The sequence below is a fragment of the Stegodyphus dumicola genome, chromosome 3 (assembly GCF_044657685.1).
Source record: "Stegodyphus dumicola isolate Sdum_Otavi_A_Nest chromosome 3, ASM4465768v1".
In the NCBI taxonomy this organism is placed as follows: Eukaryota; Metazoa; Arthropoda; class Arachnida; order Araneae; family Eresidae; genus Stegodyphus; species Stegodyphus dumicola.
The window spans coordinates 266,585,252-266,601,399 of NC_140770.1; the positions used below are offsets into that span (position 1 = coordinate 266,585,252).

Here is a 16,148-nt window from a genome sequence, read left to right on the forward strand (position 1 = left end):
TAAGTTGCTTGAAATGATTTGTGAAGTTGATCGCAGTTTTTATTTTTGACAAATCCGAAGGTGAAGGATCTTTAGGGATCGGATTATATGGTCCTTCGTTTAAGAGTTTAGTGACAGTTTGTTGACAGGTGAGTTTTGTTGTTTGACTTCTGAATTAGTATTTATTCGACGTGTTATTGTGTCTTAATTAAACATAATCTCCCTTCGCATGGTGTCAAAGCTGTTTTCTGAATATATCTTTTGTCTGAATATTTCGGTTTATTTGAATGAGGCGATCAGATTTTATATCTTATCTTTATCGTATTTCGAACAGTGTTTAATCTCTTAAAATATGATACGGAATATCTATGAGGTGGTTCACCGATGTTTATCACTTCTTAACAAAGGATTTTGAACTCTCAATGATGTCAATTGTGTTCTTGAAGTTACTACACGTGATTGTTCATATTTGTCAAAAGAATCGATTTCGTAATCGTAACTAGAAATGGTAGTGAGTTTATCCAGTAGGGGCTTGTTTTTGGTGGTATCCGTTTCATTTTTATTTGGTGTTGGTTTTGGTTATAAGTTAAAAGAGTGGCGATTAAAATATTTAAAAGAGAAAAGAAACTTTTTAGCTAGAAAATTTCGTCAAGTGCAGAATCAGCTGGATAATATTGTACATTAATTAATAACAGTTTTTAAACTCGAATATCTATTCATAAGGTACGTATGATTGTATAATCTTGACTATATTATTGTTTCATATTTGAATAAAAATTGTCCATTACTGAGTTTCAACAAGAAGTTATGCTGTATGAGAATGCATATTTTAAATCTTGCGTAGGAGAAGAAATTTTATAAAATTTTATGATAGCACCCAAAACCGTAAATTTAAAAACTTACTTGCTGTCACATAATTTTATTCTTTGGATTCATTTTGCAATCTGTATGTGTTTTAAAAAATGAAGCAGAAGTATAAACTAATGAATGTTCATTACATTATTTTTTCCCCAATATTTCCCAGGGAATGGAGTAAATACTGTGGCTCAGAGTTAAAATATTTCATATGGTCATTGCATCCTCCCCCTTTTTTTTTTTTTGTTGTTGTTTGAATTTTAACGCCTAGAGTTTTTTTACATCATAGTGCCTATCAATATCCAATCATAACGTTGTGGCTCAGAGTTAAAATATTTCATATGGTCATTGCATCCTCCTTTTTTTTTGTTTGAATTTTAACACCTAGAGTTTTTACATCATAGTGCTTATCAATATCCAGTCATAACGTTATGAAAATATCCTAGTGAAATATCTCATAGAAGTCAATGTAAATAAATTATAGAAACATTTTTTCATTTTGGCTTTTAGTTAATTAAATTTCTTTTTTCTGTTATACGTTATAAATTACTTTAATTTGGGTTTATTTTAGCATGCTTACAAGTTGCAGTATTTATAGAATATTTTTATATTTTTTCAGATTACAATGGAATTTTACTTTTGCATTAAATAGAGCTGTGCTAAATCTTTATAATGAAGCATAAAATGCATGTTTGCAGATCTTCTGGAGTATTCTTTATATATGATTTAAATTCAAAATGAAGTCTGATTATGTTAATTTACTAACCTATTCCCTTTCTAACTAGTATTCAGTAATTAGTTCCCCACCCAGAGATTTTAATTTCTCTTTTCTATTCAGCATTTTTAAAAATTTATTTTCTGCATACACTGTTGCTTTTACTCTTCAGTATCATTAACTATATTTAGTATGCTGTTTTATTTATTCTTTTCTTATTGAAGTTTGGTGAACTTTTAATACCAGAAATGTGTATTTTATGTAAGGGAATCTAATTTTGATAAATAAGCATCTGGATTTGAAGCCTATTAGACATTACTTTATTTTGGAATATGCTTATAATTATAATGAAACAAGTGTAAAATCGAATTTCCCGTATTTAACACACGACAGATTAAAAGGCATGTTTTACGTTACATATCTTTGTACTTTTAGCTATTTTTCTAATTAGTGATGCAGTTTTTCTCCTTGTTATTATGAATACAAATTAATATATAAGGAATTATATTGCAAGTCTGCTCCAGCTGATTGATTGATGTGTGTGTAAATCACAAATATTATATTTGTTATTGAATGTGGCATTTTATCTCCCAGGTGCCACTGTTAATGTTTTGCTATGCTAAAGATTCTTATAATAAAATGTGTCATTAATGATTCTTTACTGTATTGTTTGATGCTGCTTTTGCCATTTCTTTGTAATGATTGGTTTTCTGGACTATATTTGTGAAGAAATGTGTGTAATGATTGTTTTTCTGGACTTATATTTGTGAAAAAATTTCGTTATTTGAGCTTTTTATGGGTTTATTCCTGCCTGAGATAATGAAGAATGTTAGAAACATAATGGAAAAGAAATGAAAAAATAGCTGATATTAGAAAGCTTTTTTATTTTATTTATTTATTTAATTTCTTGCATTTAATGTCTTCAACCCAAGCCTCATCAGAATTCATGTAGAAAATTATTAAAACTTTTTTTTTAATTAAATGCCAAAGCTGCTTATTCTGTTATGAAATTTTTTGTCTTAGTTATTAATGTGAAAATATTTTTTAGTTATTTTTCGTATAAAAATGTATATTTAGTATTTGTTTTTCATGATGAGTAGAAGGGTATTCAACTAAGATTCTTCACTTATTAAGAGATATTTAATTAAATACAGTATTAATACATACAGTACATTTACAGTAAGTAATTACATACATATAGTACATTTACAGTAAGTACATTTACAGTAGTACAAGTAATACAGTATATTTAAACAGATTTTATAGATTCTTTGAAAGATCTGTGAATGTTGAGTAATTTAATGGTGTGATATGTATTTTATAAATATTAAAATATTAAAATATTTATAAAAGTAATTGAAAGAAATGTTTTATTCTTCCTAGAATGCTTGGGGGGGGGAACAAGTGATTAATTAACTGTTACTTTGCTTCTTTTGAATTTCCTGTAACTTTTTAAATACTATGTTCTTTTTTTACAATCAAAATGCTAAAATAAAGTCAATTTTGTGTGAGATTGGAATGATTTCCTTCTCTCTTTCTAGTAAATCTAACCTTTTCAAATGACATCATCATCTCGATGTTTTTCGCTAAGGAGCTGTACTAGCTGTATCAAGCTGAAGTCTTAACTCTTGAAGGACCAATATATTTTACGAATTTGCAGTCTTCAGGGTAAAGAAATAACTAGCACTGACTGGTTACTTAATCTATGTAACTATCGCAGATTTTAAATAATTTGGGGTTGTGTGCATGGGGACTTATTTGTTTCTTTAGCCTGTAGTGAAGCATGGGACATTAATCTAGTTTAAAATACTCTGTCATATGGTATAAAATCCTGCGAATTATTTTCAAATATACTTGATTATATGCACAGTAATTGTATATCATTGCTTGAACATGAATGGATTTGATGATACTGATGTAGTTAATCCAGTCCATGTTATCCTGGAATAAGGGAAACTGCATTCATTGCATATAATTAATTAACTCAGGTTATGTCCTTACGTGGTTTAAAAAAATGTTAGGGCTGGCTTAGGTACAGGATGTTCGAATCTTCATATCTCGTGAATCTAATTTCTTCAATTTTGAAGAAAAAGATCTGAATATAGAAAATTCTTCACACTTTTCTTGTCATTTGAATCTTTTGGATCCTAACCTAAAATACTGTTAAGTATTTTAATTCAAAATTATGGAAAGATTTGTTTCACTGTCATCCAACAAAAGAATTTATTGACGGTTACCTGATCACTATGTGGCGACTCTGGGTGCCATACTGTTTTTTTGGGGGGAAAATTTAACATTCCTCGTTTAGTATGTATTTATGTTAACTTTGTAAAATAACCTGGTACTCAAATATTTTTTATTCAAAATTTCTCAAATTATGTCTTGAGAAGTACTTTATGTACTTCATCTACTAAATTTCATATATTCTTTCATGAATGTAGAATCATTTTTAGAAATGTATTCTTAAATTTTTTATTAAATTCAGATTTTTAATTTTGCCTTTGTTAAAAGCTTTTAATATAAAGTAGAAATTTTTTTCTTCCTCCCCTTTTCTTATTTTCGTATGAAGGATTTTAGATTAAAAAAAAAAAAAAAAAACCTTCGGATTCATCTCAATTCTACATAAAACTAAAAGAATTTAAAATCTGTACCTTATAATTTTACTTAAAATATTAAGATTTAAAATATTATCAATCCATCAAATGTTTCTGACATTCTTCATTCTGTTCTGTTCTTGCTGTTTGGTTTCGTGTTGCACTATAAGAAACTCTGAAGAAAAAGAAAAAAAAAAAAAATAAAAAAATAAACTAGCATGTAATTCTGTGCAAATTTCTCAATTGCTGGTTTTCTAGCTTCAAAGGACTTCGCTTTTGTTTCTCTCAGCTTTAAATCATCCTGACTTCCATCTTTAACCGTACTAACATGTCCACATCTGTTCGACCTCGTCCGTCTCCTCTGAATTCCCCTCGCTCTTCTCCCTGTCCTTCACCACGTAGCTCACCCCCGATTTTCACGGAAACATCTTCGTTCGCCAACAGTAAAGAAGAGAATGATGCCTGTAATCATTGTTCATGGAGGAGCAGCCACTGTACCTCCTGATAAACAGCCTCTCAAAATGGAAGGCGTGAAAAGAGCAGTCAACAAAGGATATGATGTGCTTTTATCACCAGATGGTACTGCACTAGATGCTGTGGAGGCTGCAATTAAAGTTATGGAGGATGATCCAGTTTTCAATGCAGGTTTGTATGAAACTTTTCGTACCATTTTGAGTTACAAAAATTGTTTTCTGATTATTGGATAAATTCTAAATTGATATTATTTAGGACATTTCATGAAATTTCATCTATCAGCTTATAAATATCACTAAATTAAATTGCATCATTTTGTGAATCAATATCGTAGAGTAGTATGTTTGGTAAAAATATATTTTCTGGTGCCCCTTGGCGAAAATTGGCATTTTTTGGCGATAAATGGATACTGAGTTTGTGCAATTCTTTGACTTGTTATTTTGTCTTTATGTAGCACCAGTTTTTGTGCCAAAAATCACCACTACACAAAGACAAAATAACAAGTCAAAGAATTGCACAAACTTTTTATCCATGTACACATCGACCTATTTTCACTTAAAAAAAATCAGAGAATTGCACAAACTTCGTATTGCGTACTCCCTTTATCCATGTACACATCGACCTATTTTCACTTTAAAAAAATCCCTGAATTGCACAAAAATGGCATTGCATACTCTTTTAACTTTATCCATGTACACGTCGACCTATTTTCACTTAAAAAATCAAAGGAGCACCCAATTCTACAGTAGAGCCAAACAAACAAACAAAAAAAAAAAAAACAAAAAAAAAACGTAATCTCAATAAACTACATTTTAAATCAATCAATAAAATAACATAAAAAAGGAAATTCATCGTATGCATCTAAGCACTACACAAAGCAAATATCCACTTATCTTATTTAAAAATTTCTGAGTCCTTCAGTCCACACAAAATTCCTTCAGCATTAACAGCATCCCAAAACTTCCTAAAACTATTTGACTAGAATCCGTATATGGGCGTGACCACGTAAATTCACAAAAATAAGGGTAAAAAAAGTATCTTCCGTATCTATCCTCCGACGTTTAAACATATGCATTTCCTTCCTACAAACAGGACACTTATAATGGCTTCTAAGTAAACCTTCATTTACACACCAGTCAATTAATGCACTTTTCCCCTTTCATTCTAAATTTTACAGAAACTTCAAAATAATCTTATTCTACCATCTAAACCACAAAGTAAGCAATGTATTTCTTAACCAACACACACCACAAATTCTTACAAACCTTTTGATGTCATTCAAAATTTGTGGCAATCACACAGCCGATTACATCATGAAATGACAACTTCGCAGTAATACAAGGGGCACCCTTCAATTTACTCTAACCGTATGTTTTAAGCAAAGGAAAATATCTGGTATAAGATCTCTGTCATCTATCTGTCATTCTTTAAACATTTATTTAATATTCCATATCCAGTTACTCACATACATTTTATCCTCATTTGTTCATAAAATTAAAAATTTTGAACTTTTGGATAGCGCAGTTACAATAGCAAAGTGTATGAAATTTTAAAAGCAGTATTCATATGAGATACTAGATGCCCTTCTGTAATTCATATATTGTATATCACACGAGAAGAGAATGGATCAAAATGTGTAGCACTTTACTCCTTCCTTACTCCAAAAAAAGTAATAAATTAAAATAAATGCCACAAAATTGCATGTACTCGTTATTTTGTAACATCGGAACTGAATTGCTTCAAATGCTTCTTGCATCTCGGTACACACACAAAAAAAAAAGGGACATTTCTTTTATTTCCATTCTACTGGGCTGATTACTAAAATTTAACTTGCGTTGAGCATCTAGTTTTCGGTGAGCTCGAAAGCACGACTTAGGATGTATGTTAGATTTATTTACAGCATTGTTCTGACATAAATATTATGACACAAAATTGGACATTTCCTGAAATGACATACCTATTTTTTCCATATTTTGATTCTACAACTCAAATTTTGCCCAAATGTCAAGTTCTGTAAAAATCACAGTAGTAATTTATAAAATATTAGCTCTCAAAATGTTAGAGCTCTCTCTTCTTCATGTTATTGAATATGGTCTATATTTATTATATCTTTTTTTTTTTAATTAAACTTTCTGGATTCCTTTCTTCACAGCTCAAAATTTAGGTTTAATCCAAATAAAATTCACAGTTATTTTCTGATTTATTTTTTAAATTTGTATTTTTTAGTAATTTTATAAATTTTTTCAAAACTTTTTTAAATTATGAACTATAAAGTTTTTGCCATCATCTTAAAGTAGATGCATTTCTAGGCATATCTGTGAAAAATTAGAATTTTTTATTCAAAAGTTTTGAACATATAGTACATGCATTTATATATTTACTCATTTTGAAATTTGGTATATTTGTAACTTGTGATAACACCAAATATGGTTTACACATTTTGTTAAAATTGTTTAGAGAATGAACGATGTTTATTTTATTCCACTGAAGCACTGTGAAGTGGAAAGGAAAACTTGTTACCATAAATTAAGAATTTCGTGAAACATGAAAAGCGCAAGTTAAATTTCGTCAGTCGGCCCAGTAGAAAAAGAGATATAGAACTGTAGTCCCCTTTTTTTCTTCTTTTGTAAGGTGTACCTCTTTTAACGTACCACAAAAGTCTGTTTTTCATGGGCATCTAGCTACTTTATTGCATTTCTTCATCTGAATTTAAAAAAACATCATCTGGAAATACTGATGCAGTTCAGTCGATCTACATAATACAGTCAAAAGTCGTTAATCCGGACTCGTTGGGACTTCGGCGATTCCGGATTATAGATCATCAGTTTAAATCTGGCAAGATGGCATGCAGAAATTATAAAATTAAAAATATGAAACCGTAATTTATGAAATAAAGAACAGTTATGATCTACAGGGTATCAAAATTTACAAAAAAAAAAAAAAAAAAAAAAAAAAAAAAAAGCTTAATATTTATTTGTTTACTTTATTAAACATTTCTTTCAATGTAAGTTGAGTTGCTTCGTTTCATGTGATAATACTTTCTCTTTAATTCTATAAACAGACATAATTTCTTGTTCAGTTACAAAGTTCCGCTGTTCAAGTCCTATAATTGCTGTGTTGAGAATACCGACTAATTTGTCAATTGAAATTTTTTCGTTTTCAATAACCTCTTTGTCACTTTCTTCACTATCGGAAGCGAATCATAATGACGAGAATTTGATTTAAATCATATCAAAGACGGAGTACTTCGAGATGAAATACTACATTTAGTAAGGAATTATAAGCCAAATAAAATGAAAACATCTGCCCTGAAGATAAGGATAGTGCTGACAGATCAACTTCCAATTTATTGCGCACAGCGGTGTCCCCTCCCCGGCCGCCGCAGAGCAGCGTGAAATTGATAAACAGATTTTGGAATGGTTAGCGAAATAAAGGATATGCCTTTATCCATTTTTTGCAGCGATTCCACTTTTTGTTTGATGGACATTGAAACATACTTTCACTTTGTAGATCCTTTGGGAGCTCCAGCATCGGAAATTCTACTTGACATAATTGAAAGTTCAAGTTTACTTTTTATAAAATTGCTCTAACAGTCTGCAAAAAATAATAAGCCGGATCCAATTCGAAGATTGAGGGACAACGCAATCTGCAACATTAACTGAAATAGAGAATTTTAGCTTATACCGTACGTTATACATTAAACGCGCATGCGTAAACGTATTATGCGCAGCCGTAAAGATCTTGCACGCATGCGTCAACGCGATGCATGCGCAGAAAGTTTGTAGTTTTGAGATCCGGATTATGGGTGTCCGAATTAACGACTTTTGACTGTATCTTCATTCATGTATTTATGAATTTAAGTAGGGTCCTCACAAAAAAAAAAAAAAAAAAAAAAAACGTTGCTTATTAATTGTTAATGTTATGAACAAATGCAACATTTCTGGGTAAGAATTCATGATTTTTCTGTCAAGAGTGATAGCTGATTCAGTAAAATTAATTTGTAGCATAATAATCAGACTTGTTGCATGTCGATTTAGAAATTTTCTGCTAGCAAACCAAGAAAAGGAAAGCAAAAGAACAAAAAACTGCTATTGTGCAAGCCTGCCATGCAGTTTTATAGCTTACCAAGTACTTTTATTATGTTTCTTTTTGACCTGACACAGATCAAGTTGCCAATATCATGTTTCATTTTATTATACAAAAGCATCCTTATTCAGAGGTACCTACTAAAATTTTGAGATTCTGTGTTTCTGCCAACCTGATTTACAGTGTTTTTCTCATGACTTTCTCATTTTTTCAATTTCTTCTGAAAATCGTGAAGTTTGGTTTAATATTTAATATTATGAACCTAAAACATGATTTCTAACATCTGAAGCCACTTGGCTCATTATTTTTTTAATTTAATTTAATTTTCTTATTTTATTTTTGTACCCCAGATTACTGGGTTAAAAGGAATGCAAAGCTGTTTCTATCAATGAGATACTGTGGCATGAATTTTAGAAGTATATCAGAAAACATGGTTCATTTCCTTGGCGAAATCTAGTTCTTCGGTGAGCAAATATCCCTACCCCCGGAATCAAATTAAAAAATATTTGGTTTAGATGTAAGCAATTAATTGGCAGGCATTGGCTGAAAATCAAATAAAATACAATTAAAATTATGGGGAAGGAAATTGTGATGGTGCAAGCTGTTAGGTGTCCTTAATATTTTGCTTAGGTTAGAAATAAAGCATACAGGAAATGGTGATGTGTACACCTAAAGCATTGCAAAACCTGATTTGTAAAGCAAGAGTCAATAGTTTAAGGTAGGTTTGCATAAATGTGTGTAAAGGCAGAAAGTTCCGATTAAAAGCGGAAAAGAAGTCTTCCAAGTTTAGAAGATGATATTTGAAGTAAAGTGAAAAAATAAAACTGTTGGGTCATATGGAAAGCTTTATTAGTTTTTGATGAAAAATACAAATGAAACTATACAAAAAACTTGAAAAAAAATCATTGAATCACAAGCACTGCTTTGTTCTATGATTTTTTACCATCTCTGTGGCAGCTGGAAAATTCATTTCTTAAAAATGGCTTTAGCTTTATTAGTAAAGAAGTTATAAAAAAGGCTATTTGACAGTTTCCAAAGAAGTGAATTCCAGGTGATTATGAGATGACCTGAAAGATGAAAATGCAAGGGGACAAGGTATGGAGGATGAAAATATCCCAGCCATGTTCAATAAATCTTTTTCGGACATTCATTGAAATGTGGGAATAAGTATTGCCATAATGACAACAACTCGATAATTGGTCAGTTCTGAGCACTTTGTTTCTGCATTTAAACCTGTTGCTTAAAAACACAATTTTCCAAATTTATTGTCTTGTTTGGTGGTAACAATTCATAATATACAATTTCTTTGCAGTCCTGCTATACACAAGCATTACAGTTTTTGGAATGAAACCGATTTTCATTATTACTCAAGAAGGTTCTTCTGGTTTACCCTTTGATATTTTTCTTGTAGCATTATTGTATAGTAGTCACTTCTCATCTCCAGAAATGGATTGTTTGCAAAAAGGAGCTTCTTTATTTCTTTTCACCAAAAAATCACATACTAAAATTTGAATAGATATACAGTACAAAGTCCGAAATCCGGATTCGGCGATTCCGGATTTGGGATTTTTTCCGGACAATAGATCATCAATTTAAACCTAGTAAGATGGCATGCAGAAATTCTACAATTAAAAATATGAAATCATAATTTATGAAACAAAGAACAATTATGATCTAAAGAGTATCAAAATTTATTTAAAAAAAAGTTTAATATTTGCTTTATTAAATATTTCTTCCAATGTAAAAATGTTGTTTAAGTTGCTTATATAAAAAATTCCTTTTTCTTATGTCATATACAGTTGACTTTCCAATGCCATACTCCTCGCTTAATTTTGAGATGGATATGCCTTTATCCATTTTTTGCAGCAATACCACTTTTTGTTTAATAGACATCGAAACATAGTTTCGTTTTGTAGATCCTTTGGCAGCTCCAGAATTGGAAACTCTTTTCGATATAATCAAAAGTTCAAACTTAATGTTTATAAAATTGCTGTAATAATAACAGTCTGCAAAAAATAATAAGCTGGATCATATTAGAAGATTAAAAAGCAGCACAGTCTGCTACATTAACTGAAATGCCTTAGAATCATTTAATATAATTTTACCTAGTTTAATAGCGTCCGTTATACATTATTGGCTGTGTATCACAAGATTGGTGACGAAAGCCAAGCTGTTCCGCTAAATTTTGTCTTGCTCCTATTGTGTATTAAATCAAGCATGAATTGTATTAGTTATTTACTATACCTACGTTTATTTCTTGCACATGCTTAAAACTAATCTGAGTCCTGAATAAATAAACTCCCACGTATACTTAAGGCTTTATCTAGGGCCGGCGCTAGATACCTCCTGGTGTAGTTTCTAAATTCTGCTGCGAAGTGCCTTCCTAAATTCTAAATTTTCGCCGCGCCTAAACTTTGGATCCCAGTGTCCCCCCCCCCAAATTATAAAAAACTTCTCATCCCTTAATTTTGCCGCTCGGTGCTTCCCCAAATTCCAAAAATTGTGTCTTTCCTAAATTCTGCCATCCAGTGTGGTCATATTCTGCCGCTGCTTCTGGGTTTATGGTGAATAACATATCAATTATTCTTAATTAAAATAGCACTAAATGTAATCTTTTGGCCTATGAGTTTCATTAAAATCTATATTTAGCGTATGAAAATAAATTTTTGTTGAATTTTTCCTCGTCAACATTTCTTAGAACATTTAAAAAATCTATAATCATCGCCAAGTGTAATGTTAGCAGAAAAGGTTGCCGTACTCTTATTATTCAATTACTAATATAAAAAAAGTTTACACATCGCTGCATGAGTTATTACTGAAGCTGTCATGTATTGATAAACATGTGGTGATAAAGCAAAATATAATAAATAATGACTCCCCAGGTCGGTGACAGGGATATAAAATAGGTGAATGTTTCGGTTTGAGATGTCAGACTCAAGTCACCGTTCCATAGACACAATACTCTTCATGTAGATTACAATCTCAATTGCCGCTCTCATGGCATTATTTCAGCAGAGCTGGTAACATCGTGGCTTGCACGATAAACTACCAATAATTCATTATTGGTATTGGTTTGAAATGTAATGCCAAGCAGATATTCAGCTATGGAGCCAAATTATTTAATCTCACAAATTTATGCTTACATGATTGTTCTTTCATAACGATGTATTTTATTTAGTGCCTAAGTGAAATTAACAATCGGAATTTTTAAGTGAAAAATCTTCACGTGTTTTATTATGGAAGGAAAAATCAAACTTGCGTAAAGCATACAAAAAAAAAAAAAAAAGTTTGTGGCTTCGAGCTCCGGATTTTAGATCATTCCGGATAATGGACGTTCGGATTTCAGATTTTGTACTGTATTATACTCTTTAAAACAGTATAAATTTATGGGATAGTCATACATCATAGCAGCTGGCATACCCAGTCTTAATCATGTACTGTACTTTTTGGATACAAATGATCATGTACTGTACTTTTTGGAATATTTAGCTTGTCTAAACTGTATAATGTAGATTTTTAGCAATAATTGTTTTAATAGCTCCTTGTTTATGGAGGATGGTTCTCCAGACTGGGCATCATTTTTGAGGCTGAAATGTCTGTGTTTCTCAAACCACCTTCAGAAACAATAGTTTAATATAAAGCACAAATTCAATGAGAGTAGGACTAGCATATGTCCCTTTTCTAAAATAAATGAGACTAATATATGACAGAAATTAACTTTTGAGGTTTCCATTCTTAGCACTAAACTGGGGGAAAAAAAAAATATACCATAATGCATGTTAAAATTATGCTGTGCGAGTGGAAAATAATGTATTTAAACATCTGCTTTGATCAGAGTCACTCCTAATCAACAATAATAAAATAATTAGAAGAAAAGGTTCTTCAATTTGATAAACTGTAGAACTCTGGGTGATGCTTGAAAATTAACAGGAACTGAAGTGTGTGTGTATGTTTCGGCTATGTCATAATGATAGACTTGTTAATTGGGGAGAAAGGAGGAATCTGTAAAATGCAGTAAATGAAGGTATGTATGTACTTTATTATTTAATCATTTTATGCAGTATTTATCAATAAGCAATATTTTCTGCCAACTTTTCCACCAAATCTCTGGTTTATGTACAAGTATCTTTTGTGAAAGGTGCTGAAACATAAGCGATTAGATCATTAAGTGTTATTAGTAAACTGAATTTTACAAATATCCGTAATATTGTAAAATGAATTAATGGTTTTTACATGTGATTGAAACTGATATATTTACTTCAAAGCACAATGTCTTTGCTTTTATGTAATGAATGTGTTATATAAATTATATTCAGATGTGTTTATAGAAACTTTCTGTTGCGTCCTCTGATTACCATTTTCTGCTGTGACAGAATTTTTATATTTTGTGGTAAAACACAAATACTATAAAAATGTATTTAGTGTCTTTTTTTTTATATATATATATTTCTTCTTAAATTATGGAAATAGGTTTTGGATCATCACTTACAATAAATGGAGATGTTGAAATGGATGCAATAATTATGGAGGGCACACGTATGAAGGCTGGTGCTGTAGCAGCTGTTACCAAAGTTGCTAATCCTGTATCTTTAGCTAGAAAAATCATGGAACAAGTAAGGATATGAAGAAAGTTGTCATCTGTTCCTGCTTGATATGTTACTAATAACAGGAAAAACTAATATAGTGATAGTCTTAGATAGTCTTTGCTTCATAAAGTTATAGTTTGTAATAAGAAGAAGGATCACACTTTAACATTTAGTAACATTATTTTTTTCAAATAGTTTATAATAGATAGACAGGAACAGAAACACTATATTTTAAGTAGCTTTCAGCATAATTTATGACAATTCTTCTATCATAGACAATTCTATCATAGCATTATTATTAATGTATCGTATTCATAAAATCTGTTTTCTGAGCATTTTGTTACTTTTCAGACTTTACTAAGTCAGCATTATCAGTCAGATTTCTGCCAAATCAAAGTATTAAAATTTTTTCAGAGCACTAATTGATAAAAGTTCATTTGTTTTTGAATTTCAGTTCGAGTTTTCACTTGTTTCAGCAATTCAGCATAATTCATCTGTAGTTTAAAAGCCAGCTTAAACATCTTTTAACTTTATCCTGTTTCTTGCAAACCAAAAGAAAAAAATTATGTTACTTCTAGCATAATTCATCTGTAGTATGAAAGCCAGATTAAACATCTAACTTCAGCCTGCTTCTTGTGAACCAAAAGGAAAAAAGAAAAGTGTTGTTACTTCTTGATCCTTTTTCATTTGTGAAGTATTATCGAATTCAAAATTATATCCTGTATTAATGTCAAAATTATGTACACTATTAATGTCGCTTCAAGAGAAAATATTCCCATTCCAAGTACATATGTTAACTTTCTTTTGTAGTTAAATTAATCACTTGTAAAATGGTTGTAAAAGACAAACATTTATTTAAAGATAAATCTTAATAACCTACATGTAACGTATTCGTAAACGTACGTAACATAACAAACGTACTTAATGCATTGTACCATTAAACATTTCAAGCGTACATCATCTCAATGTATATTTTTTTAAATTATAAATAGAACGACATCCAGAAATTAGCTGTTGCCATTTTCTCAATAGATATTTTGTTTAATAACAATTAAATAATTTACAATCGTGCTTACACATATATATTTGGATTCTGAACAAGTTTTTTTTTTTTTTTTTTTTTTTTTTTTTTTTTTAGTAATTATGTAGTATGTCTAATGCTTCTATTTATTCATTTTCTAGATATGGCATTTAAATTGATTATTGTTTTAGTCATTTCTTTTTCCCACTGATTTTGCATGTTTGAATTTAAAAATAGCATTTTATTGGTACCATCTAAGAAATAATGAACTAACTGAAAATGATAGGTCCTATACTACTTGAGTATCAAGTTTTTTAGATTTATTTAGATAATGGTCATATGAACTGCTTGCGTTATGCTTAATGATTATTATGAATAGTAGTTGTTTAAAACACTGATTATTTCAGAGTGATCATGTTCTTTTTATGGGTTCTGGCGCTCACCAATTTGCTCAAATTGTGGGAATGCCCTTGATACAGCCTCAGCAACTGGTCACTAACTGGGCTCAAGACAGATTACAGCAGTATAAAACATTCATGAATGCTGTAAAGTCATCTATGATGCTGAAGTAAATTTCCATTTCAATCTGTATATAACTGTCTCTTTTTTGACGCTTTTTGAATATGTAAAAATTAAGAGACCATATGATTTCCTTTCACAAATTTTAAACTTTTGAAGATTTTCTCTTAAAACTTTTTATGTGATTATATGGGTGTATGATTTTTGAGGTTTTAGATTTATTTTTAATTCATATAAGTGCATCTTTGAATATATTAATTTGGTTGCTTTTAAAGCATTATTACATCTATAGTAAACAAAACAAACAAACAAACAAACAAACAAAAAAAAAAAACACATAGATGTACTAAGGATATTGAAAAATTATTTATGCTGTGTGAAACACATGTGTAATTCGAAGTGCTGTTTTAATTTTACAAAAATAATTCAAATATTTAATTGTTGTTTTCATATTTTAAAAATTGGATAATTCATTGTGGAGTTTGTATTCCTGCAAATTTTGAAAGCAGTGGAAACTATGGTACTGTTCTGTTATCAAGACCGGATTCAGAAATGTATGAATATGTATGCATGTGCATATATGTATACACACACATACATTTGTACTTATATATACATGCATACATGAACACATATATGCATACATACATTCATACATTTCTGAACCTAGTCCTGATAACAGAACAGTACCGAAAATAAAATTGGAATTTTTTTCAAAAATTCAGGAAAATAATGAATGTACAAATTATAGTCCTCTCATATTATCAAAAGCTCATGTTTTAAACAGTAATTGATGAACAAAAATTTCCTCTTTTAACAAAGCAAATTTAGAGTAATTATAATCTTTATTTTTCCTGCAGAATATATCTTACTTGCCTTGTACAGTTTTAACAATCCATAACTCTCCTGCTGACCTTTTAATGAGCTGCTTTTCCTTATTCTGTTTATAAATATAATTATTCTATCACCTCTCTCTTTAAAAATACATTTCTTCTCTAAATATAGTGTAATTTATGAGTCGCTAAGCTACATGATTGTTCATTATGGTAAATGATTTATGAATTAACATTATCTGTTCAATCTATCATCAGCCTAATTTCCTCAGTTGTGTTTTGAAAAGGGTAGTATTTATGTTTATTTTGAGTGATACACTGATAAAAATTTCTTTTTTAGCATAAACAGTTTTCTCACAAAGTTTAATATTTTATTCCTAGAATTCTATTGCATTTCAAGTTGTTTAGATACATATTTCTTACATTCTTTTATTTGTCATTACATTAGCAATATAAGTTAGCTTTTCATAATTTTATTAGTTAGTT

At 30.1% G+C, this 16,148-nt stretch overlaps 1 protein-coding gene across 3 annotated transcripts in view; it reads left to right on the forward strand.

Moving 5' to 3' along the window:
- The window catches only part of LOC118199425 (isoaspartyl peptidase/L-asparaginase), a 26,193-nt gene continuing 10,045 nt past the window's right edge, over positions 1–16,148 (forward strand). The window contains exons 1-4 of one of the 3 annotated variants that reach the window (XM_085814108.1): positions 1–128; positions 1,454–4,788; positions 13,174–13,316; positions 14,718–14,878. In XM_085814108.1, coding sequence (XP_085670234.1) covers positions 4,599–4,788; positions 13,174–13,316; positions 14,718–14,878 — 494 coding nt within the window. In that variant the 5' untranslated portion in view covers positions 1–128; positions 1,454–4,598. Of the gene's footprint in view, positions 129–563; positions 703–1,453; positions 4,789–13,173; positions 13,317–14,717; positions 14,879–16,148 lie in introns of those variants that run through there. The other 2 variants (XM_035371288.2, XM_035371287.2) reach the window with 2 other exon arrangements.